The 26142-nt window shown below is 40.7% G+C and overlaps 1 protein-coding gene across 4 annotated transcripts in view; it reads right to left on the bottom strand.

Annotated features, from left to right (window-relative positions):
• LOC5569019 (band 7 protein AAEL010189) overlaps window positions 1–26142 on the bottom strand; it is a 427266-nt gene that overhangs the window by 29557 nt on the left and 371567 nt on the right. The window contains exon 2 of one of the 4 annotated variants that reach the window (XM_021842721.1): window positions 20686–20718. The exons of the other annotated variants lie outside the window; for them this stretch is intronic. Coding sequence (XP_021698413.1) covers window positions 20686–20718 — 33 coding nt within the window. The remainder of the gene's footprint in view (window positions 1–20685; window positions 20719–26142) is intronic. 4 annotated transcript variants of the gene reach the window in all.

The raw sequence follows: 26142 nt of genomic DNA, 5'->3' as shown, positions 1-26142 counted from the left end.
CCCAGAATCCACACTGGATTCCAGAATCCACACTGGATTCCCAGAATCCACACTGGATTCCCAGAATCCACACTGGATTTCCCAGAATCCACACTGGATTCCCAGAATCCACACTGGATTCCCAGAATCCACACTGGATTCCCAGAATCCACACTGGATTCCCAGAATCCACACTGGATTCCCAGAATCCACACTGGATTCCCAGAATCCACACTGGATTCCAGAATCCACACTGGATTCCCAGAATCCACACTGGATTCCCAGAATCCACACTGGATTCCCAGAATCCACACTGGATTCCCAGAATTCCACACTGGATTCCCAGAATCCACAATGGATTCCCAGAATCCACACTGGATTCCAGAATCCACACTGGATTCCAGAATCCACACTGGATTCCCAGAATCCACACTGGATTCCAGAATCCACACTGGATTCCCAGAATCCACACTGGATTCCCCAGAATCCACACTGGATTCCCAGAATCCACACTGGATTCCCAGAATCCACACTGGATTCCCAGAAATTCCCACACTGGATTCCCAGAATCCACACTGGATCCAGAATCCACACTGGATTCCCAGAATCCACACTGGATTCCCAGAATCCACACTGGATTCCCAGAATCCACACTGGATTCCCAGAATCCACACTGGATTCCCAGATCCACACTGGATTCCCAGACCAACTGGTCCCAACCACACTGGATTCCCAGAATCCACACTGGATTCCCAGAATCCACACTGGATTCCCAGAATCCACACTGGATTCCCAGAATCCACACTGGATTCCAGATCCACACTGGATCCCAGAATCCCACACTGGATTCCCAGAATCCACACTGGATTCCCAGAATCCACACTGGATTCCCAGAATCCACACTGGATTCCCAGAATCCACACTGGATTCCCAGAATCCACACTGGATTCCAGAACCACTGGATTCCAGAATCCACACTGGATTCCCAGAATCCACACTGGATTCCCAGAATCCACACTGGATTCCCAGAATTCCAATCCACACTGGGATTTCCCAGAATCCACACTGGATTCCCAGAATCCCACTGGATTCCAGATCCACCACTGGATTCCAGAATCCACACTGGATTCCCAGAATCCACAATGCATTCCCAGAATCCACACTGGATTTCCCAGAATCCACACTGGATCCCCAGAATCTTCACTACAATCCCAGCGTCGACACTGAAACCCTACGATCCACACTATAACTCCAGTATTCACACTGGAATCCCAGGATTCTGCACTGGAAACCCTGGATCCATATTGGCATCCCAGGATATATTCTGAAATCTCAGAATTTACTTTGGAATCCCGGAATCCACACTGGCTTCCGGCACAGGAACCATTCTATAATTGTTCAGGAATCTCTGATTTGCAAACGCTGATGGTAGTATAAGACGAGCGAGGTGATGCCGACAAAGAGCTGGTGACAAAACAGAAATGTTTTATGCTGATAGCGCAACCTAGTGGAAGAAATATGAATTAAAAAAAACCTGTCATTAGACTGCCCATAATGTCTTGCACAACTTTGCCAAAGATACCAACCATCCATTTTGTCTAAAAAATTAACTGTATTCAGAAATGTAACTGATCTCAAAATAGATCACTGGGCGTTCGAGGCATCTGATCATAAAATAGATCACTGGGCGTTAATGGGTTAATGAATGTGGCTTGGGATTAGCTTACCATTCTCAATCTGCCCAAATCACGAGTTCAAAGTTTAAAAGTCAATAACGGCATCGGCCACCCCCAATACGGTCATCGAGAAATAGAAAGAATCGTAGTGTGACATCCACTGTTACTAAGGACCGAGTGTACCTCTGCATCTTCATAGTTATCACGGGAAGTAGACAACCATCGTTACTAGTGATCGAATATGCCTCTGCATCTCCACAGTTGTTTTTGTTTCAACGACCATTTCCACCAAATTGCCCTTCAAAAATCATGTTTTGTCAATGAATTAGGATTTTTGTTGAGGAAGATTTGTACTTTTGATCATCATTTGTATGAAGTGCGGTTATTGTGCGGCGTTCGGGTGTCTCGATTAGCAGTTAACCTCGAGTCGGATGTATGGCCAAGAATATACTACCGTCCTCCAGAAGTCTTATTACATTTCTAAAGAAGTTTACATGTCAGCAAGATAACGCGAGAATTCACGTTAGTCAAGAGGCTACTGCTTGGTTCTCATGTTATGTAATTGACTCCTCGGTTACAAGATCTCATCCGTTGAGAGCTATTGGGTTATGGTTTGACGTGTTTACAAGTATAATCGTCATTTCCAGACAGTTGAAGAATTTAGAAACGCGATTACAGCGTTATGCTTTTGAAACACATGAATATATAACTCATCTTGTTCTACTTCTAACTTGATTTTTTATTTTTATGATTTGCAATCTGTATACCAAACATTCTGTCTTTGAATGTATATACACAAACTGTATACAGTTCCTAAACAAATGTAGTAAGAAAACGGCTTATGATTATCACAGGGAGAAGTTTCTTTTAGTAGGAAGTATTTACAAGTTACATCATATAGTTTTAGTAGATATCCCTTATTCAGATCCCGGAATAAGCACGTCTTTTATTGCGGGGATTTGTTTTGCACGGCACGTGTAAGAAAAACCTTAGTGTAGTTATCCTAGCAAACTTCGAACAGCTGTATCTTAACAAAATCATAACCGATTTGAGCTCAATTGACTTAATTTAAAAAACGTAGTTCTAAGCATTTGACTTGCCAATAACTAGGGTCGATGTACCAATAGCCGCATAGCTAAGAACAAATATTCCTATAAATTCGAAAAATAACGTTATCGTTATTATTTTTACATCATCTGAAAGCTTTTTATCTTGGTTTAGGGGGAAAAATATAAAAACTAAGAAAACTCATATGTTTGTATTAATTATCGCTAGTGCCACTATAGGAATACATGTGCCTATAGTAGCACTATTTCTAATTTCTGTTCCTATAGTAGCACTAGCATCACGGCGTTGGCAAAATACTAATTAAAACCGTATTTTTACAAAGCTCTCATATTTTTCCTTCAAAGTATGGATCAAAAGCTTTCGTTTGATGTAAAAAAGGTTCTTAATGTATTGATTATTTCGTATAATAAGAAATAATTTCTCTCAGTAGTGCTACTATAGGAACAATAGGTTTACTATAGGTGCAAGGGACCTCAAATTTTAGGCAAAACTAATTATTTCGATCATTTTTTGAACAAAATCAAGCTATGTGTCAACAGTATTTAGATAAATAGCTCCTGACCTTCATGTCAAAAAATATTTCGAAAAGATTTATAGCAAAAAGACCGTAAAAAGCCAGTAGTGCGACTATAGCGGACTGCCCACTAAGGGAACACTAACCCTTTTTAGTTTTAAACATGTTGATTTAGTATTTATAACAAAAATGTAAGTAGATAAAAAACCGAATTAAGTACTATACCATTTAATTACACTAGATTTTATATCCTGTGACCGATACGCGTATTTCGACCTCAACTGTCGTCTTCAGTGTCGTGTACAAGACTCGACTTGGAAATACGCGTATCTGTCAAAGAATACAAACTCTAGTGGAATTAAATGGTATAGTACTAATTTTTATTTATCTACTCATTGGTATTTCTCTAAACGGCTCGAATAATTAATAAAAAAAAAAGTTTTTTACAATCCTAATTAAAACATTTTGGGTAATTTTTGTAATTACATCCGTTCTACGTCTGATTGTTATACTGTCAGATGAACAATAATTCTTCGTGTCCATTTTTCATTTTCATGTTTCCTTATAATTTAGGTTCATCAATCAAATTTGCTTCCTATTTGAAAACTCGAATTAAACTAAAATCACCATAAAAGATGAAATTGTATCTCTAGTTGAGGCTTATGTACATAGACGGGATTGGTGGTCTAGTAGATACCGCTTCTGCTTCATAAGTAGAAGATCATGGATTCAATTTCAGGCCCGTCCCTTGCCTCGTACTTTGTAGTTATTTCTTTCACCTGCTTCTATCTTCCGATCTTAATCTATCACAGTTGATCTATCGCAGTTCATAGCAAAACTATCCGTCATCAATGATGTACCGTACTGACGCCCGCCCCGGTACAATTTCGAGCGGCTGAAACAACCGGATGTCGCCAATGCGTACGCGCAGCATCTTGAGGCAGCGTTGCCGGATGAGGGCGAGCTCGATAGGGCCCCTCTTGAGGACTGCTGGAGGACAGTCAAAGCAGCCATTAACGACGCTGCCGAAAGCATTGTCGGATATGTGGAACGGAGCTCAAGAAACGATTGGTTCGACGAGGAGTGCCAGCCTGGAAGAGGTGGAATGCCAAGAGATGGAGTTGCTGTACCGTTCCCAAGAAACGCGGAAGTTCTATCAGAAGCTCAACACATCGCGCAAAGGCTTCGTGCCGCGAGCTTAGATGTGCCGGGATAAGGATGGGAGCACCTTGACGGACGGACGCGAGGTGATCGAAAGGTGGAAGCAGCACTACGATGAACACCTGAATGGCGCAGAGAACACAGGCACAGAAGGTCAGGACAACGAAGACGATGGCTACGTCCGCACAGCGGACAGCGGAAACCAACCAGCTCCCACTATGCCATTCAACAGCTCAAGAACAACAAGGCCGCTGGCAAGGATGGTATCGGTGCCGAACTCATCAAGATGGGCCCGGACAGGTTGGCCGCTTGTCTGCATCGGCTGATAGTCAGAATTTGGGAAACGGAACAACTACCGGAGGAGTGGAAGCAAGGCGTTATATGCTATATCTACAAAAAGGGCGACAAACTGGAGTGTGAAAATTATCGTGCAATCACCATCCTAAACGCCGTCTACAAAGTGCTATCCCAGATTCTCTTCCGTCGTCTATCACCAGATCTTTTCCGTGCGGCAAATCCTCCAGAAATGCCGTGAGTACCAGGCCCCTACGCACCATTTGTTCATCATTTCAAAGCGGAATACGATAGTATCGACCGCGTAGAGCTATGGAAAATCATGGACGAGAACAGCTTTCCCGGGAAGCTCACAAGATTGATCAGAGCAACGATGAACGGTGTGCAAAACTGCGTGAAGATCTCGGGCGGACACTCCTGTTCGTTCGAGTCTCGGCGGGGACTACGACAGGGCGATGAACTTTGGTGCCTGTTGTTCAATATTGCGCTTGAAGGTGTTATGCGGAGAGCCGGACTTAACAGTCGAGGCACGATTTTTACGAGATCCGGACAATTTGTTTGCTTCGCGGACGACATGGATATTATTGGGAGAAAATTTGAAACGGTGGCAGATTTGTTCACCCGCCTAAAACGCGAAGCAACAAGAGTCGGACTAATGGTGAATGTGTCGAAAACAAAGTACATGCTGGTTGGCGGACCCGCCTAGGAAGCAGTTTTACGATAGACGGAGATACCTTTGAGGTGGTGGACGAGTTCGTCTACCTCGGATCCTTGTTGACGGCTGACAACAATGTTAGTCGCGAAATACGAAGGCGCATCATCAGCAGAAGTCGTGCCTACTATGGGCTCCAGAAGAAACTGCGGTCAAGAAAGATTCACCCCCACACCAAATGTACGATGTACAAAACGCTCATAAGACCGGTAGTCCTCTACGGGCATGAGGCGTGGACTATGCTCGAGGAGGACTTGCAAACTCTTGGGGTTTTCGAACGCCGAGTGCTAAGGACGATCTTCGGCGTGCAGGTGAACGGCGTGTGGCGGCGAAGGATGAACCACGAGCTCGCTCATCTCTACGGCGAACCCAGTATCGTGAAGGTAGCTAAAGCTGGAAGGATACGCTGGGCAGGGCATGTTGCAAGAATGCCGGACAACAACCCTGTAAAGATGGTGTTCGCTACGAATCCGGTCGGAACAAGAAAGCGTGGCGCAGCGAGCTAGGTGGATTGACCAGGTGCACCAGGATCTGAAGAGCGTGGGTCACAGTCGAGGATGGAGAGAAGCGGCCATGAACCGAGTGAATTGGCGAATTATTTTTGGCGAGGCTTTTTCAAGATCAGGCCCGGATTTGGGGGGGCGCAAGGGGGCAAATGCCCCTGGCTCCCCAATTAAGGGGGCCCCCCGTAGGAAACAAAATCAAGAATAAAAACATTTTTAAATACCTTTCAATATTTTCTCTTTATATATTTGAACATATAATTTAAGTCAACTTTCCAATATTTAAGTAAATTGTTTTTCTTCCTTTAATATCTGAATCTCTCAGTGTGGTTTGACCTATGACTATCCTTCAATATATTACAAGAAAACATGAATGTTAATCCAAAATCTTCAAAATTATTCTTTAATTAGTTTTGAAAAAAAATATATTGAAATTAAAAATGCACTCAACGTTTTTGCATGATCTTAAAATATACAGCTAAACCTGTAAAGCACCTTCCATTTCAAAGAGTTTATTGGGTTCCTATCAGAACATTAATCTTTAAACATACTTGCTATTCTATCAGAAACCTGAAGTGTAGGGAAGCTTGCTGTGACGCGGTAGTCAGTATTTTTAAATATCTATTTTATTTTGTGTACCATAGTTGATGAAGTTTTCTTTAAATTCAGTATAGGTTTAGCTTTGCTTCAGTAATGGCCTAACTTTGAATATAATCCAGAATATACAGATCTGACGAGAAATAAAGTACATAAAGGCCGATGTTCATACAAAATGTGCAAGTTCAGGGAAATGTTTAACAGCTTGTAATGAACCGATTGATCTGAAATTTGAATTAAATCTCATATATAACTTGAAATTGTAAATTGTTTGTTTTCAAAATATCTTGGTATCAATATTTGGACTTGTTTTTAATTGATGATTTATTCACAGATCTAACTTGAAGTTATTTCCAACATGCAGTTAAAAATTCAAGTCAATCGGTTCATTAGAAGCACAGGTCTTCAAACTTGACCATTTTGTATGGAAATCATCCTTGGTGAACTTAATTCTTGCCAGTTCTGTAAATATTTTTTTTTTTTTCAATAGGAAACAACCTGGAAACTTGTAGTGAATAGAATCAAAAGGAGCTTTGGAGAAAAACGACTTTGTAGATTTTAAGCAATTTTTCACTCCATACAAACTATATAGATGCCAAATTATATACAGTATTGGACAAAACATTTGCAACTTTATCGATTTTCCATACAAAATGATCAACTTTGGAAAGCTAGATCTCAGTGATTTATGAACCGATTCGAATGAAATTTTCACAGAACATTAGACATAACCTAAATTTTAACATATATTTTTGAATATTTTTTCCAATCACGAGTTAAAAAGTAATAACAATTTAACTAAAGTGTAATTTTTGATGAAAACTTGAAAACTAACTATCTTAAAATCTAAGAGCCCTGCATAAAACTGTCTTCAGCAAACTAGTCAAAATCTACAACTTTGCTGAAGATACAATGAAGCTATTTCTTCAACATGTTTAGTTATCTTAATTATAAAAAAATGCCAAAAAATTCACTTTAGTCAAATCGTTACTGCTTTTAAACATGTGATTGGAAAAATCACTCAAAAATGTATGTTAAAATTCAAGTTATTTCTGAGGAACTGTGAAAATTTCATTGAAATCGGTCTATAAATGGCTCAGCTATAACCCTTTAAAGTTGATCATTTTGTATGGAAAATCGAAAAAGTTGCAAATGTTTTGTCCAATACTGTAGATGCCGAGCCAGTCTTCTACGAATTGTAAAATTTTTTTTGGAAAGCTTAATTTTTTCAATGTATATAGCGTTGAATTTTTCAATGTATATAACTCACAACCCACTTTGCATTTTGGGCCCCTCATACCTTTGACCCTCATAACCGACCAACTCGTTCAAAACTCAAATTCAATACGTTTGTTTGTGGAATCCTAAAATATGATGAAATTTATATAGAAGGGCCCCCTCTATGAGATCTGACCCGGGCCCCCCAAAGCCCAAATCCGGCACTGATCAAGATAATTGATGTAAAGCCAAATAAGTAAGTAAGTAACTAAGCACTTATACACTGAGGGTGTTTGTTAATTAGTTAGATTTTCGTTCAAAACTTGAAGGAAAAATATATCACCTTATCTTTACGAATTCTGCAAATATATATTTTCTATAATAAAATGCATGGCCTCTATTTTAACAAGGTCATTCAAAAATAGAATCGAGTATACAACAATGCTTTGCTGTATATGTTGCCCCAATAATAGTATGGACTTTTGCTAATGCTGATTAAAACCATATCAATCCTAATAACTTTCACAGATCTCCCTTCAACATTGCGGAGCATGGCCGCCGGAATCCCAGCAAAGTTATTATTTCCCACGCTCACAACAAAGGAAAACTTTCCCTCAAACATCACATCATCGACTTCCGATGACGAAGAAACAACCGGAATGCCGAGGAAAATCATTGTTGCGGCTTCTTCGTTAGCGTGGGTCGGTGGTTGATTTACTCGGAAAACTTCCTCCGCTTCTTCCTTCCTCTGCTGACTGCACCCTCCTTCCGATTGTAAGTGGTTTCCGAGGCCAGTAGCTGCCTCCGTAAGTCAGTCGGGAATAAAAAGCTAATAACTGGTAGCTTTGGCCCACCAAATGGGACTTTTCTCTCGGGGAAAGAAGCCGATGAACAATACTTTGATGGCTTGGGAAACAATTCGGCTTATCACGAGTCTTAACCGCCAACGAGTGTGACAAGTGGCACTTAATTGACGCAGAACGCAAACACAAGCCCCAAGGAGTGGTTTCTACTCGCGAAGGATATTTTGCACTGTGGCTTGTATTGGAGCGCCCGAAAAAGGACCCGGAATTTAAATGGGTATTTAATTAGCAATAAAATTATATTTTCACGTCTTTTGAGTCACCAAAAATAACATTCAAGTTTGGTACGAACAACGGAAGCTCATTTCGAAGGAAAAGCAGTTTTTAATTGCTCCGAGCAGCCGTTTTCATAGTGGGACTGAGAACATTTTAGGCGAAAGATGCAAATTGCTGTCGATTGGGGATTTAATTTCCGATGAACCACTTTCGGAATGTTTGCTTGCTTGAATTTGTATTGCAGTTTAAAGCGTTCAATTTTCGAGGTACTGACTATTCCAACTAACAAGACATGAGAATAACATTCATAAATGGGGTAGATAGAACGGTTTATCTTCCACTGCTGTTCTCTAATCCTTAAAGTAGCACAACTTTTTTTCTCATCCCCTTGTTCCCGTTTCAGAGTCCTTGTTGATTTATAGCACGCTGTTTTCCTCTCTTGGACTTTTCTCGTTAAAAGTTGTAATTGTAAGCCATTGTTGAAATTTTATAATCTTCTCCCGTCTCTTTGCAACTTTGAGAACACCACAAATATCTACTACAGAGGTATTTTGTTTATTTAAGCAAGTTCAAAATATATTCAAACTCAGCAACACAAAGAGGTAAAGTCGTTGGAATGCAGATCAAATGTACCACTTCCAAACAGAGATGTGCGCCGCTACTGACAATGATTTTTTAACGCCGTCGCCGCCGTACATATTTGCTTGACACTCCACTGCTCACGATTTCATCACGTCACCTACATTAGGGTAGTTCATAATATCGTTTTTGCTCACTCAATTCTAGATTAAATTCTGATCAAATTCCTCCCAAAAATTGAGCTTATTCGGAATAAACCTGAGATTGTACATTCTATTGAAAGCTATTAACAAGCTATTAAAAGTTTATATGGAGATAACTATGGGACAACCAAGCAATTCATTCAATCAGTCATTATGTTCGCAAGTGTGCTCTAACTACGCTGATATTTACTGATAAATACATCCGTCAGTTTCAACTTTTCGGAATACCGTTTTCAATTCAGACATCTCAGTAATAAGTTACAATTTGTGATCCTTAGCCTCTTGTCCAGTAACTCCTATCCCTACCTCCCCGTGGTGCCGCCTGGGATACGAGTAACCGTAGGGAAGATCGGGTAACCAACTCCGGAGGGACCTTGGGCGTATGCTGTCAGGAAAATATAGGGACGAATGACCTTCGGGTTAAAGTCCCTCTCAAACAACAACAACAATGTCAGGGAAGGGAGGCTCTTCTCTTCTGAAGGTGTAGCTCATCAGAGCGTATGTTCTCCATGTTAGGAGCGGCTGATCATCGTCCTAGTGCCAGTGTGAGACTCTAAACAGTGCTGTGCATGATGGTCCTCCGGCGAGACAGGGAGTTGATGCAGGTCTTATCAACCAACCGTGAAAATCATCAGTACAGGAAGCATACAATGTAAATTCACACTGAAACAATCGGCATAGACCCAGGCATCGAAAACGGACTAACGATTGGAAACTCGGATCATGGAACTGTAAGTCTCTCAATTTCTTGGGAAGTATCCACATTCTTTCCGAATTATTGAGGGTCCGCAAGTTCGACATCGTAGCGCTGCAGGAGGTTTGCTGGAAAGGGTCGACGGTACATACGTATGGGGATGGTTACACCATGTACCAGAGCTGCGGCAACAGACACAAGGTGGGCACAGCTTTTATCGTGATGGGCGAAATGCAGAGGTGCGTTTTTGGGTGGTGGCCAATCGACAACATAATGTGCAAGTTGTGGATCATAGACCGTTTCTTCAATATCAGCATAATCAACATGCGCAGTTCTCACCTAGCAAGTGACGATGACGATGAAGACGCTTTCTATGCGCAGCTGGAACGTGAATACGACAGCTGCCCAAGCCATGATGTCAAAATCGTTATCGGAGATCTCAACGCTCAGGTTGGCCAGGAGGGGGAATTCAGACCGATTAGAGGGAAGTTCAGGGCACACCAGCTTACGAACGAAAACGGTCTTAGACTGATTGATTTCGCCGCCTACAAAAACATGGCCATACGTAGTATCTACTTCCACCACAGTATCCCGTATCGGTACACCTGGAGATCACCCCAACAGACTGAATCGCAAATCGACCACGTTTTGATTGATGGAAGACACTTCTCGGACATTATCGACGTCAGAACCTATCGCGGCGCAAACCGCAAACATCGATTCGGACCACTACCTTGTGACGGTGAAAGTGCGCCAACAACTTTCCGTTGTCAACAACATTCGGTACCGACGCCCGCCACGGTTTAATCTGGAACGACTCAAGCTACCCGAAGTTGCAACTGATTACGCGCAAAGCCTTGAAGCAGCGTTGCCGGAAGAGGGAGAGCTCACCGAAGCTCCTCTTGAGGACTGCTGGAATAGTGTCAAAGCATCCATTAACAACGAGAAGAATGTAGCTTTGGCGATTATGCTGCAGTAAGTCACCCGTGAAAACATGAAACGATACAAACAGAAGCGAAGACAGCTAACTCATCTATTCCGGGATAAAAAGCGCCGCCTGGAAGAGTGGGAGCGCAAAGATATGGAGCAGCTGTATCGTCTTCTAGAAACGCTTAAGTTCTACGAGAAACTATAATAAGGATAAGAATGAAGGTATCTCGACGGACGAACGTGAGGTGATTGAAAGGTGGAAGCAGCACTACGATGAACACCTAAATGGCACAGAGGAGGAAGACCAAGGCGGCAGGAGGAATGGAGACGTGCCAACTCCCACAATTGGTGAAGTTAAGGATGCTATTAAACAGCTCAAGAGCAACAAAGCAGCTGGAAGGGATGGTATTGGAGCGGAACTTATTAAAATGGGCCCGGACATGTTGGCCACTTATCTGTACCGATTCTGGGATACCGAGCAAAGATCTGGGATACAGAACAGCTACCGGAGGAGTGGAAAGAGGGAGTAATATACCCAATATAATAAAAGGGTGACAAGTTAGAATGTGAGAACTATCAAGCGATCACTATTCTTAACGCAGCCTATAAAGTGCTTTCCCAGATCATCTTCCGCCGTCTATCGCCACTGGCAAGCAGATTTGTTGAAAGTTATTATCGCGAATATCAAGTCCCTACGCACCACCTATTCATCGATTTCAAAGCGGCATATGATTCCATCGACAGCGAGGAGCTATGGAGGATTATGGACGAGAATGGTTTTCCCGGGAATCTGACTAGACTGATCAAGGCAACGATGGACAGTGTACAGTGCTGTGTGAAGATACAGGGTGCATTATCGGACCCGTTTGAAACACGCAGAGGTCTACGACAAGGCTGGTCTTTCCTGCCTCCTGTTCAATATTGCGTTAGAAGGCGTTATGCGGGCACGATCTTCAATAAATCCAGCCAGTTTATTTGTTTTGCTGACGACGTGGACTTTGTTCGAAGAACGTTCCAGGTGGTTCCTGAACAGTATACCAGGCTGAAACGTGAAACAGACCGGGTTGGATTGAAGATAAATACGTCGAAGAATATCTGCTGGCTGGAGGAACCGAGCGCGATAGAGCTCGCATTGGCAGACGCGTGATGATCGACGGGGATGAGTTCGGGGTGGTAAACGAATTTATCTACCTCGGATCATTGGTAACGTCGGATAATAACTGCAGCAGAGAAATTCGAAGACGTATCATTGCCGGAATTCGTGCTTACTACGGACTCCACAAGACCTTGCGGTCTGGTCAACTTCACTGCCGTACTAAGTGTACCATTTACAAAATGCTGATAAGACCGGTAGTCCTCTACGGGCATGAGACGTGGACAATGCTCGAAGAGGACCTGTAAGCGCTAAGAATTTTTGAACGGCGTGTGCTAAGGACGATCTTTGGCGGATTATGTGAGAACGGCGTATGGAGGTGAATAATGAACCTCGAGCTCACGCAACTCCCTGAACCCAGTATCCAGAAGAATACGATGGGCTGAGCACGTTGTGAGAATGCCGAAAAACAATCCCGCAAAAATGGTGTTCACCTTGAATTCGGCCGGATACAAGACAAAGAGGTGCACAACGAGCTAGGTGGTTTGACCAAGTGGAGCAGGATCTTGGAAGTGTGAGGCGAACGAGATACTGGAGGCTAGTAGCCATGGACCGATTTTTTTGGCACAACGTTGTGGCGCAGGTAATGTCTTGAAGGACGTAACGCCATCAAAAGTAAGTATGGGGGGTTCTATACATTCAACCGCTATCGTCACATCTCAAACACGAGCGGTCGACTAAACATCTAGAAACAAAAAAAAAACTGTGCAATTTATATCATCTGACACGATTTTTATGAATCAAGAATTTGGTATAGATTCCAGGAGAACAAAAAAATAGTTTAACCCCCCCCTGTTGAATATGATACACAAACATTGAAAGCAACTCTCACGGCAAATTAGAGAAACGACTAACACGATTGCTAGCCACACTGGCCTGAGCAATAAAAGCTAATGTCATAGATAATAAAAAGATTGAAAATTTGTTGGAGCTATGAGTTTTAAAAAACATATGAGTCGAAAGTTATTTACCTAATCACAACTATACTGGAATTGTGTGGAAATCAAGTACATTCTAGTCTATCATGAATAATGTAGTGTAAGTAGAAAAACAGTTTTCAAATTCGTAAATTTGAAGGGGATGCCATTCCCCATGCAAAATAAAATGGTTTATTGTTTTTTTGTTCAATTGTGAACATCTTTTGAGCACATTTTGAATCAATTTGATCAGTATTAGGTACACCATAGCTGCCTATTCATGTTTACTGTAAGGGCTCAAAACGGCTCAACAGCAACGTTTCTGAAAAAGACTCAAGACCTCTTGGGCCCTTTTCAAATGTTTGTCCAGAACTGTTCTACTTCAGATATTGTTTTGTTGTTAACTTAAATTCCTTTATAAAAAAATTTAGTTTGACATTTACAAAAAATTAAGTCTCAACAAAAAAAAAAATAATTGCTTGATTTTCTAGTTTATAAGCCAGCAGCCACAGTTAACAAATGATATAGAAGTTCAAGATATGACTTTGAAAAACATTTTCAAATTTCTTTAGTATTAAAATATTAAGGACTTCTACCACCAGATTAATTAATACACGAAAAATAAAATAATACTGGTCAATTGCATCAAGGTGAACCAAACAAATGTAACAATATTTGGCATGGTGAACGAGTTTCTGGAAACTTTACAAAGGAAATGTAGCATAAACTAGTCGACATAATTTGTAGCGAACATTAATTTTTTTCCAAACATTTCATTTTTTCAACAACTTTCATTTAAGGGGCTTTGTAAAAGACGGGGTTGGTGGTCTGATGGCTACCGCTTCTGCTTCATATGCAGAAGGTCATGGGTTCAATCCCAGGCCCGTCCCTTTCCTCGTACTTTGTAGTTGTATATCTCTCACTTGCTTCTATCTTCCATTCTAAATATATCACACTCACACTATTCGTTCATAGCAAACGCTAGAACCAGAGACGGACAAGAAACCGTTTCCCTAACGCTTCCTACTTCCACGCGCACGCCTTTCTTACGCCTGATACATAGGCAGTCTGCTAACCATAAAAGCAAACCTCTCTGCCATGCTTTTCCCCCAATCCATACACTCCCGCATGAACTGGCGTAGATGCAGTGGAATATACGTGGGAGTCAGTTCAATGCATCATCAATTCCTCCCCCTTCCCCTCATTGGTCTGCATTCTGACGTGGCAGGTGCCATTGTTGCCTAAAAATAGAAGATCACCAGCACTTATACACTGAGGATGCCTGTTAGTCCCAAGCAGTCATTCGGTTGGTTCCTTGTGTAAGTGCAGCTGATCTGGAGATACTGGAGTGCATCTACGGGCGGCCAATCAAGCTCAAGCTCAAGCTTAACTTTCATTTAAGGGGCTTTGTAAATTTTGATACAGATATAGTGCCTGTTTGATTTTGGCAGCATTCCAAAAATTTTCATGTTGCCAATATCAAACCGTGTCAAAATTGAATAATTGTTTTTATATAAGCTGTTATCAGCGTAATAATGACCAAGGATTAAATTAACCTTTTTAAAAACTTCAGTCGTCGCGCTGTTGTATTTTGTACAATACTGGTGAAAAAGCTCGCTTTTCTCTCACAACAGCACCGTGGTGATTTTGACGGTGGCGCACCACGCGACGACTGGAAGGTTAAACATGGAATCGCTCAAAAAGACCCAAAGAAACATTGAGAATAACAGGATTAGAGACTAACCTATGATAAATTTTTTTCGTATATACATTGCAGTAGCACCAAAACTTAATTTAGTTTCATTGAATAATGAATAACGAGCTAAACTAATCATAATAGAATCATGTACTAGTAGTTTACGGAACAAGTTGCAGAAAGATGATTTTTACAGCCCGAGACGTAAATAATTACGACGAGTGCTGTAAAAATCGAGTTCTGCAACGAGTTACGTACAACATTTTTTGCAATTTCGTAGAAGACCACTTGAGGGTATCATAAATCATATCGGAATGCATTCACCATTATTTTACAATTTCTGTGTTATGATTCATTGCTCAACTCAAAACAGTTGCGTAATGAGAAAGCGTTGCGTAATGAATCATTACAGCACTGGTTTCAGTTAGGTAATGACTATTCCCGCACTGCATACTTCAGTGCAGGAAAGTAGGCCGTTTCATGACAGATTGGCGTGATGAAAAACAGCCTATTACGATGAGAAATTGCAAAAAAATATTTTTGCAATTCCGTTGCAAATCAATCAACTTTTCATTAAGAAATTTATCAACATAACGGCCTACTTTTCCGACCAAAGGAAACAGTGCTGAAAAGTGCTACTTTTCAGCACTCTTTTCGGTGCTGAAAAGTAGCACTTTTCAGTACTGTTTTGGTAGGCGTCAATCGAATAACCCTGTCTCTTCATGCCATTTGTGCTTAGTCTGCGTGGCTTGTCGAGACGAATCGTTCTCACCTCTGGTAACGTGAGGCAACTAATGTTAATCAAATGGGAGCGAGTCGACAATTGTCACCTCATTCGAGTTGTTTCGCCTCACATGCCGCTCAGAATAAGCACATTTGCATTTGATAATTGTTAGAAAATGCATTTAATCGAAGTTGGATATTCTTCGGAATCCATGCAAGATACCCTACTTCAGAAGCAGTGCGCATTCAAGCGTATCCGGATACAAATCGAATGCACGAATTCCGGTTAGGTATCTCGGTATCTATTTCGTTCCTATAAATGCTGACGAGCCTGATTTGGGATAGGATCGTCCAGCATGATGCCGATGGGGGGCGAGAAATTTTGTGACATTCATTGGTACTAATGTATCACAGCCTACGTGATTGAAAAGTACTGAATTGATACTACGCAAGTGTTGAAGTGTTTGTCTGTGCTTTTAGAGTTCATCCAGCTGAAACGGCATTTTTCGAAATAGCAAAAAATGTTGTACGCAACTCGTTGCAAAACTCGATTTTTTCAGCACTCGTTGTATTTATCCAACTCGGCGAGCCTCGTTGGATAAATGTACAACTCGTGCTGAAAAAATCATCATTTTGCAACTTGTTGCATAAATAACTATTTGGCTCTTTCAGTCTAGTGAAGCTTCTTTCATCTACTTTACATCGTATCGGTGTAAATTTCACCTTCGTATGTATTTTATTAAAATCTGTTGTAATTATGTCCAAATATTTAGACTAACACTAAAAGTGTAAGGTGTAACTTACAGTGGTTGCGTTCTGTATTTTCACGATGGCGTCTGTAACAAGTGTCTATGTCAGGCCCTATCGGAACTGATTCCAGGGTATCCCGAAATGGCCAGAACCTCATATTGGTTCATGTCATTATGATGTTAAGGATAAAAATCCTGATTTTTGAGCTCTCGCACAATATGAGTGAATAGGATTAGGAAAGTGTCCCTCTGAGCCCTTATCGGAACCGATTCCGGGGTATCCGGAAGTGGCCAGAACCTTATATTAGTTCATGGCATCATAAGTATGATGTTCAGGATAAAAAAAAATATGAATTTTGTGCCGTTGCACGATATGTAGGATTATACAAGTGTCCCACTGATGGCATTATAGCTATGATGTTCAGGATAACAAATGATGAATGTTGAGCCTTCGCACAATATGACTGAGTTGGATTACAAAAATGTCTCTCTGAGAATCTGCCGAAGCCAATTCCGGGTATCCAGATGTTGCCAGAACCTCATATTGGTCCTTGGTATTATAACTATGATGTTCAGGATAAAATATAATGAATTTAATCCGTCGCACGATATGAATGAGTAGAATTACAAAAGTGTCCCTCTGAAGCCCTATCGGAACCGATTCCGGTGTATCCGGAAGTGGCCATAACCTAATATTAGTTCATGGCATCATAAGTATGATGTTCAGGATAAAAAATATGAATTTTGAGCCATTGCACGATATGAGTGAGTAGGATTACAAAAGTGTCCCACTGAGGCCCTAACGAAACCGATTTCAGGATATCCTGATGTGGCCAGAACCTCATATTAATCCTTGACATTATACCCAGACAACCAAAATGTACGCATAACGAAATCACCTGGAGGCTTTGTACGTGCACAATTTCACTTATAAGATGTCGCGAAAAGGCCTTCTACGTACAAAAGTGGAGGCGATATGCGTGCATATATTATGTGATGATTGATAACATACAATGCGAGTGTATAAATATTCTTCCGAACTAACCTGCTATGTTATGCGACTTAACTTATGATAACAAATGTTGATTTGACAGCTGCTACGGATTGATTCGACTTACTTTGTACGAGTGTACGAGACGAAACAAAATGTACAAATGAACTCAGAAAAAAGTATTTTATGCGAGGAAACTCATCAATTTGACAAGTTTATCCACGGTGTTTTGCGGGTTTGATGTAATTAGTATGAATAAACGAGTTATAACGTGAACTTTCATGCGATTTCTGGTTGTCTGGGTATCTATGATGTTCAGGATAAAAAATCATGAACTCTGAGCTGTCGCACGGTACTATTCTTTCAGTTTCAGAAAATGTCCTCAATGAAAAACAATGTTATTCCACCTTCTGGCAGCTTTTTACTAATAAAAAGTACGCAATGAATAATCCTGGAAAATCTTCGTGATTCATCACTTCCGGAACGAATATACCCCATTTGAATCCGGAATTACTCCGGAACAAAGTGGCCAATCCCATTTCTTCCGGATCATAATGAATCTTGAAGAGTAGAGTAAAGTAGGGCAAAAGTTCGAGTGGGGCAAGAGTTTCTTTTTAAGATTTCTAGCTCAATTCGGAACAAAACTTATAAATGTCATGGTGGTTCGAATGCTATTCAAGTAAGAAACTTTCACTCCAAATATCAAAAATATCGATTGAGATTTGGAAAAGTTGTGGCTATTTGTTGTTTTTTGGCGTAAATATTGTAATTTGTGGTCAAACTTTCGTTGCATGGAACGAAATAAAGATAAAATCTTTTTCAATGTTTTATGTAAGGGCGTTTCTAGCCCCATCATAAGGATGCTCTGAGGTGTATTAGTTTTTGCATGAATGCTTGAAATCAATTTTTGGCCCATAGTGGGGCAAAAGTTCGAATCAACGGGGCAAAAGTTCGACCCATGTATAAACTCACGGAAAACCTTGCAAATTGCCTAAAATCCACATATAATCTTCAAATTTATCGAAATGTGCCTGATTGTGGGAAAAATGTCACCAAAAATTTTACATTTTCACTCAGTTTTGCAAAAAACTACTATTTTTGGGTATATTACAATTAACCCGGTTTTGGGCAATTTTTTGATGAAAATTTAGTGTGTATTTTTCGGCAAACTTAAGATTACGGCTGGTATAAAGTATGACTGTCATAAAAGTAACGATATTTTGTGGTTTAGCCAACGAACTTTTGCCCCACACTTGATTCGAACTCTTGCCCCACCGGTGGGGCAAAAGTTCGTTTAAGACAATTTATTTTGAAACTGTTATAATTAATAATGGGTGAATATTTTGACACATGTTTGTTCAGCAAAATTATAGCCAATATGTTAGAGATTTACTGTATGGTATTTATTTTGTTTCAATTGCTACTGTTTTTCTGGAAACTTCGATTATACCACTAAGGTCGAACTTTTGCCCCACCTTACTCTATGCGGTTTGTTTGAGACCAAAAGATCCAAAATCGGTTTATAACTAGCCAATTTATGATTTTTTAAGTTCATTATCAATGAAAAGTCAGACGTTGGGGGTTTGAGAGCTAAGGTACCTGCACCCCCGCTAATTCGAACGCTGTCTCATGCAAACCATCGGGGTTCATTTTTGATTTGAACTTCTCGTCACTCTATGAAAAACAGAAAATCGTACTTCTGATTAACTCTTTATCTGGTTTGTTTTGAATCTGGATTTCGTTTCATAATGTTCCATTTCATTTCACTTCTCGGACCGAGCGCTGAATGACGTTTGAACCATTTTGAAATTGAATGATTTGCAAATTAACGGGTAAAAATTTAAAACTGTTTAGATCAAAGTGGTCAAATTAACGGAAGTACACGGTAATCCAAAAACAAGTAAGCAAATACAATAAAAAAAACCTTTTTTCTGATATGTTCATGTGGGTTATAGCCAAGTGACGATCCCTCATGAACAATCGGAATATCTACAGATTCAGATGATCAAACCTTGGGAATTTTAATGAATATTTTTTGGATATTGTCAAAAACTTGTGCAAAATTACTATCAGACTTCCTGTCTTATCCTGATTGAGATTTTTTTTTTTTGAAAAAATGAACCATATTAAAAATAAGGTTATTTATGTGATTATTGCTGAACATATTTGATTTAAACTGTATAATTACCATTTTCAAACATCCGTTTCTAATTGTATGGGAGGCTTTCTAAAATACACCAAACTAATTAAACACATATGAAAGAAGCAAGTAACTTCGGAATGCATACACGGAGACCATTGTATCCAGTTTCGTAATCACATTTTAAATCACCATAAATGCTCTTATTTGTCTCATATTCGATTGATCTCCTTCGGACATGTGACAGATATAATGAAAACGGCAAAACATACAGAGCACTATTAGTGTGATTATGGAAATATGATTGAAAAATTCATGAGGTGTGCAAAGTTACATCAACAAAATCGTCCTGAAATAGAAGATAGCATGCAATTCTGGGAAATCAATTACCTTCTGTAGTTGCGATATGATGCAACATTACATGGATTCTTTTTTCTGCTAAAAGGATAGGAAGAAGTATTCAGTTAAAAGCAAATACCAGGAACATGTTGACAGCGAGCAGACATGCGACGACTATAAATCAAATCTACAAGACCAGTTGACGGATTCAGGCTGAACCGTTTGAAGGTGGGACGGCAGTTGGAAAACCTCCCACGATAAGTACGGGGTGGGATACAAATAGGGAAACGATTTTGGTGGTTGGTAAATATGTACTTGAATAAGAGAAGGCTCTGCAATCGGGCGTACAACGAAATAGGAACTACGGAATCTAGTTGGTGAAGAGCAAGGCATGATGGAATGAATCGGAAAATAAAACAAAAGTGACGGTTGCCATTCCGATAAGTGTCTGCCTGGATGGATTGGATCTCTAGAGAAATCGGGAATTCGAATCGTTCTGGGAAGGGCTGAAAAGGAAGAGTATTGGGAATGGTAATCTACCGATAATAGTGGCATGCAATGAATTTCAATGTAGTACTGTGTTGTGGAAGAAGTGGAGAGAAGATAAGGCAGTGTGTGGTCGGTGGATTATTAGGAATAGGAAAAACTGTTGATCAAGCAGTTCGAAAAATATAAGAAATGAGAACCGGAAGTTGCTCCGTACTGTCCTGTCTCCAGGATTCGACGTGGGCCAGGCAATTCGACAGGGACATACCGCCGCCGGGACTTACCATAGAGCAAGAGGGACTTTTTCATTTTAACATCTATAAAAAGACAGCGAATAAAAAAGGTGGAAGAAAAAAAGAGAATGAATTAGTCGATGTGATGGTTTGATTGGCTCGATGATTATTTCATTGCACTAAATGGAAGGAGACATGTGATGTTACGACTGATTGGTAGTTTTAGATTTTTTTTTTCTCTTTGGAAACAATTGTGATGGCCATTGAAAGCATGAAAACATTGCACGTTGGATGGAAATGGATATGGGTAAAAATGATTGATAGGCATGCATAGGTGATCTAGCATGCTTCATCAAGGATGGTCTAACTTAATTGGAAAATAAATTGGACTGAACCGAGACTATGTTCATGTGTATGTTTTATGTAGTGTAATTGTTTTGAGCTCTAATTGTCATCCGGCCTTATCTATTTGTTATCTCTTAGTGGATTTATAAAATAAATTATTCATGGTACAGCTACAGTATGGATTTTGATTAATGGAGAGTCTTCCAAAAGCTCTTAATGTGTTGCAGACATTGAAGCCAACTCTAATTGATTATTATAATTATTCTTATCATCATTTTAATAACTGTGTGTCAGTTAATAACTGTGGAAGTGCTCATTAGAACACTAAGCTGAAAAGCAGACCCTGTTCCAGTGAGGGCGTAATGCCAAAAAGAAGAAGAATAAGGGTCAGAAAAAAGTAATGCAAGCGAAAAAAAAATCAGAATTTTCAAGTCTCATTCCAAATTTTAAAGCTATTAAAAAGACTAATATTATCATTATTGTCAATCAAGTAGTTTGACTGATTGAGATTAATGTACACAAACTAAAACCATTTATTTATTTTTATTCGTGTCACTTTCATTCCTTTTGCACTACAGTGATACCTCCATGAGTCGATGTTCCATAACTCGATATCGACTCATGAAACCATACTAAAACCAAAATTTCATGGTTACTACGATGGTCCCCTCAAACAGCTTACCAAAGCATTTGTTTCCACGACTCGATATTTCCATGAGTCGATGGTCCCTTCAGATATCGACTCATGGAGGTTTCACTGTAGTAGTTTTACACCCCTTCATTTCCAAACGAATTATTGATTGGATATCTAAGACACAAATTCTCAAGGAGAATATATGCGTATTATTTTTAGAAATAATCTCTGTTATAAATTTGTTTTCAATTAAGAATGCTTGGATAGTTTTCACTACAATTTAAAAATAATCGTTTTCGATCCTGCTCAACAATTAAAAGAGATCTTTTAGGTGAAATCCGCTTCTTTCCTTGTTTGAAGAACAGGTTCAGATATTAGTAAGGGTTGACTTGATAATACTCCTTAACGTTACCAGCGCTCGGGGACAAACTCTAAAGTAGCGTGCTGTCTTTGGCTCTTTGCGATGGAGAGAGTGAAAAAAATCCTAAGCAGGCAACGGAAACTGAGCGAGGAAGATGCGGCACAAAACACAGCATAGAAAAACTTCGTCAAAAATGAAAGCCATTGGAACTCCACGAGGCCTGTTTTGTTCGGACGGGTCACTCAAGTGTTTTTTTAATTGTGGTTAAAGGTGAAGCAGCTAGAGAGAAGCAGTACCAGAAAAAAAATCCTTACATTTTATTGCACTCCCGCTCGAATCGTTTAAAGTTTGTTTGTGTTGTGATTTTTAGCACAATTACTCCTTAGAAAAACCTCGAAATTGCCTCATTTTTGCATCGCAAAGTAGTTCCTATCAAGCCTGAGTAAGGGTGTTTTGTCATCATCACTGCCGAAATCAATGACGATCTACTAAGCGCTCCATCATCATCGACATTCATAATTATTCAACATTGTTGCATGCCCGGTTACTCTTGCACGGAGACTTTTTACCTAAGTTTTGAGTCTCTTAGTTTTCCCTTTCTTCCTCACGAATGTTGTCAAAAATAGAAAGAGCGGGATTTAAACAATGAGGGTACTTTGGCCCAATAAGCCAAATTTGGGTAAATGCAATTTTTATCATGGTTGGTTGAAAGATCTCAATTATGCGTTTTATTTAACCAAATTTGAGTATATTGTTCTAATGGAATTGAAGATAAACTATCTCGTCTTCTTCTTCTTATTGGCATTAACGTCCTTACTGGGACAGAGCCTGCTTCTCAGCTTAGTGTTCTCATGAGCACTTCCACAGTTATTAACTGAGAGCTTTCTTTGCCTTAGTTGCCATTTTCGCATTCGTATATCGTGTGGCAGGTACGATTATACTCTATGCCCAGGGAAATCAAGGGAATTTCCATTACGAAAAGATCCTGGATGACCGGGAATCGAACCCAGACACCTTCAGCATGGCTTTGCTTTGTAGCCGCGGACTCTAACCACTCGGCTAAGGAAGGCCTCGTAAACTATCTCGTGAGGACATTGTAAATAAAGCCAAATTTAAGTAATTGGGCTCATCTGCGTAATTGAGTTGGAATAAGCCAAAATTGAGTTGAATCCCGTCGCCGTGTGAGTATGCAATGTTTTTAAGGTTTCTATGCCAAAAGGTTGAAAGGTTATACGGTCGAATAACAAAAAAGAAGGAAAATTATTTTTTCAAGGAAGCTAAAATTTTCCAAAAGTTGTGCTAGGAACAATATTTACTTCAACATTCACTCTAAATTTACCTTTTTATCAGTCCTATGCGAATGGTTTTCATCTTCTAATAGTAATTAGAATATTCACTGTCATCATGAATTAATTTACTTGCTTAGTATGGGGTGTATCCAAAAGTATGAGTCGACCTTAATAACGAGAACAATACAGTCGACTCTACATCTTCAGGCCCAAGTATGAATCGAGCAAAAGTCTAAACTAAAAAGGCAGTTTTCTTCTTTCAAATCAAGAAATGGAAGAAAATAAAAACACACAGAGCTGCTTTATTTAAGAAATAAGAGACATGTGCGTTTTTATTTTAATTTTTTTATGTGAAAATTTTAAAAAGAAAACTGTTGTTTTCATTTTTGACATTTAATCGATTTTTACTTGGACCTTAATATTAGAGAAACCATCGAGGAAGGGATTGATCATGTAAACAAAAAATTGCGATTTTCATCACGGTTGGTCAAGATTGATTTCGACCTAGTCACGATTCAATGATTTAAGTATACCATTCCCAAAATATATAAATCAATTGGTTTATAAACAAATTACCAATACAAAAGTTTTTACCTACACTTAAAGCTGCACGGTCTTCGAATCCACCTTGTTCGATATAACGAAAATCTGACACAAATGTATAGATTTCACAAAAAACAAGTAGCAACTAAGCCTTGTTGAAGTTTTACTGGACGCTCATGTGCATTTCGTTACTCTACGACGACTTGTTCTCCGCTGATGCTGTTCGAGCTCTTCTGGTTGATCAGTTGTATGCGAGGTCGGTCCATCGATTCCGATTCAAGGATGACTTCCGGTTCACTGGCGCCCCGACGGCCCAAAACTGGTTTGTGACGATCGATGCTACTCGACCTAGTCCCCGACGGTGTAGCTAGCCTACTCCGGCTACGCGCTTCTTCATGCTTCAATACTGGCCGGGGGAGTGCCGAAGTCAGTCCAACCATTCCGGTTGGAGAATGGCTTCCGGTTCACTGGTGCTTCGACGACTCAAGTCGGTGATACTCTACGTACTACTCAGAGTAGTCACGGCAGTGAATCTTTCCGACTCCAAGGAAGATTTCCTCAGCGGCGGAAGATCTCCCGAACCAATGCTACCGGGCAGATGTCGAGGTCGGTCCGGCAATTTCGGTGGTGGGAAGTTTCCAGTTCACAGGCGCCCCGACGATCATTTGCCGGTACAACTACGCAATCTACTCAACTAGTCCCCGACGGTGGACTCAGGCTACTCGAATCCACGTTGGTTGGCCAAGTGCCAGGGTTGGTTCTGCAGTTCCGGTTGGAGCATGACTTCCGAAATGCAAGCGCCTATTTGTTACCGGCTTATTACCGACGTCCGCTCTACTCGGTCTAGTCCTCGACGGAGGATCGCGAACCGAAGCTCTCTGGCCTTTACCCCATCTTCTTTGCAGCGACGACATAATATGTGCTATCCCTCTGTTCACTGCATTTCAAGTGGTTTCGTACTGACACATGTTCTGTACGAAGTTGTCTGGATTTAGGACGCTCGCGGTTTCTGACATCACCTCGCTTCGTATATCCCTGAATTGAGGGCAGACTGATTAAACATGCTTCGGTGTCTCCCAGATCCAGGCCGGACAATGTGAAGACTCTGCGTGTTCGAATCTCCGCAAATATTTCCGGAAGCATCCATGGCCTGATAAAAACTGGGTAAGGAAGAAATTAACTTCTTTATATTTGTTTAATTAACTATGATTTGTGGTTTACGGCTAACATGCCAAGCGGAAGTTGAACAACTGAGCATAAGCATGAGCATGATTGACCGCCCGCAGATGCTACTCCGTTATTGCAAGAACAGCTGTACTTACACAGGGAACCAACAGACACTACTCGGGATCAGTAGCATCCTCAATGTGTGAGTAATGGTGCTCTCATTATTATAACAAACAATAACGGCGCCGGCTGCGTCCAATTGCAGGTCAATTTGGGGATGGGAGGGAAATGTTGACGTGTTACTTGCTTTATTGAAGCCAAGGAGTCCTCTGCACTTCTACAAGTATACACTGGGAGTTTGGATATGGGAAAGAGTTGGGTAAAGGATTCGTTTTGGTAAACGATAAGTATATAATTTGAAATTAATGCGCCTAACCGGTTTCGCGATATTACTCAGTAAACGCATTGAACGCCGAACAAGTGTTCGTCGCCTGCCCCCATAGGAGCATGCGACAAGATCAAAGGATCAAACACTACTCACGCGATCCGCGATACTATTCCACCGTGGTACGCTAGCGACGCGCGACATGTTTGATCCTGCCCCCGTCGCTCGCCCCCGCAAGAGCAAGCAACCAGGTCGAAGCGCCAAGCGGAAGTTGAACAACTACCGAAAAAATAAGCATTACATATAATTTGCAATTGGATTAAATGAACAAAGGTTTACTGCGTCCATGAGTCCTCTCGTGGTGTAGGGGTAACGCGCCTTATCTAGTGAACAGGGAGTCGTGAGGCACTCACCACCGGTATAGCCATGAGCCTGAACGTTCCTGCCAGCTTCTTTTGATTGCGTTTGGTTGTCAACGCTGCAACCCAAGCCGGGACACCGTATCTCAATATGGACGATGATACGGTCTCCATTAGACGCCTCGTACTGCTTCTTGGTCCTCCAATGTTGAGCATAATCTTAGATACAGTGTAAGCTGCGTTCGCTGCCTTTTCACAGGCATAGTCTACGCGGCTGTGAAAGTTAAGCCTGTCTTCGGCCATTACTTGTGCTTTTCCTCCGACGTTGATTTCGATTTGCTGAACTGCCTAGCAGTTGCTTACCAGCACCATCTCCGTTTTGTGTTGAGCCAACTGCAGCTTGGCTCCAGTCATCCACGATTCAA

Source organism: Aedes aegypti, chromosome 2 (genome assembly GCF_002204515.2).
Source record: "Aedes aegypti strain LVP_AGWG chromosome 2, AaegL5.0 Primary Assembly, whole genome shotgun sequence".
Classification (NCBI taxonomy): Eukaryota; Metazoa; Arthropoda; class Insecta; order Diptera; family Culicidae; genus Aedes; species Aedes aegypti.
The sequence above is the reverse complement of the archived record's forward strand: the minus strand, read 5'-3'. Positions and strand labels throughout refer to the sequence as shown.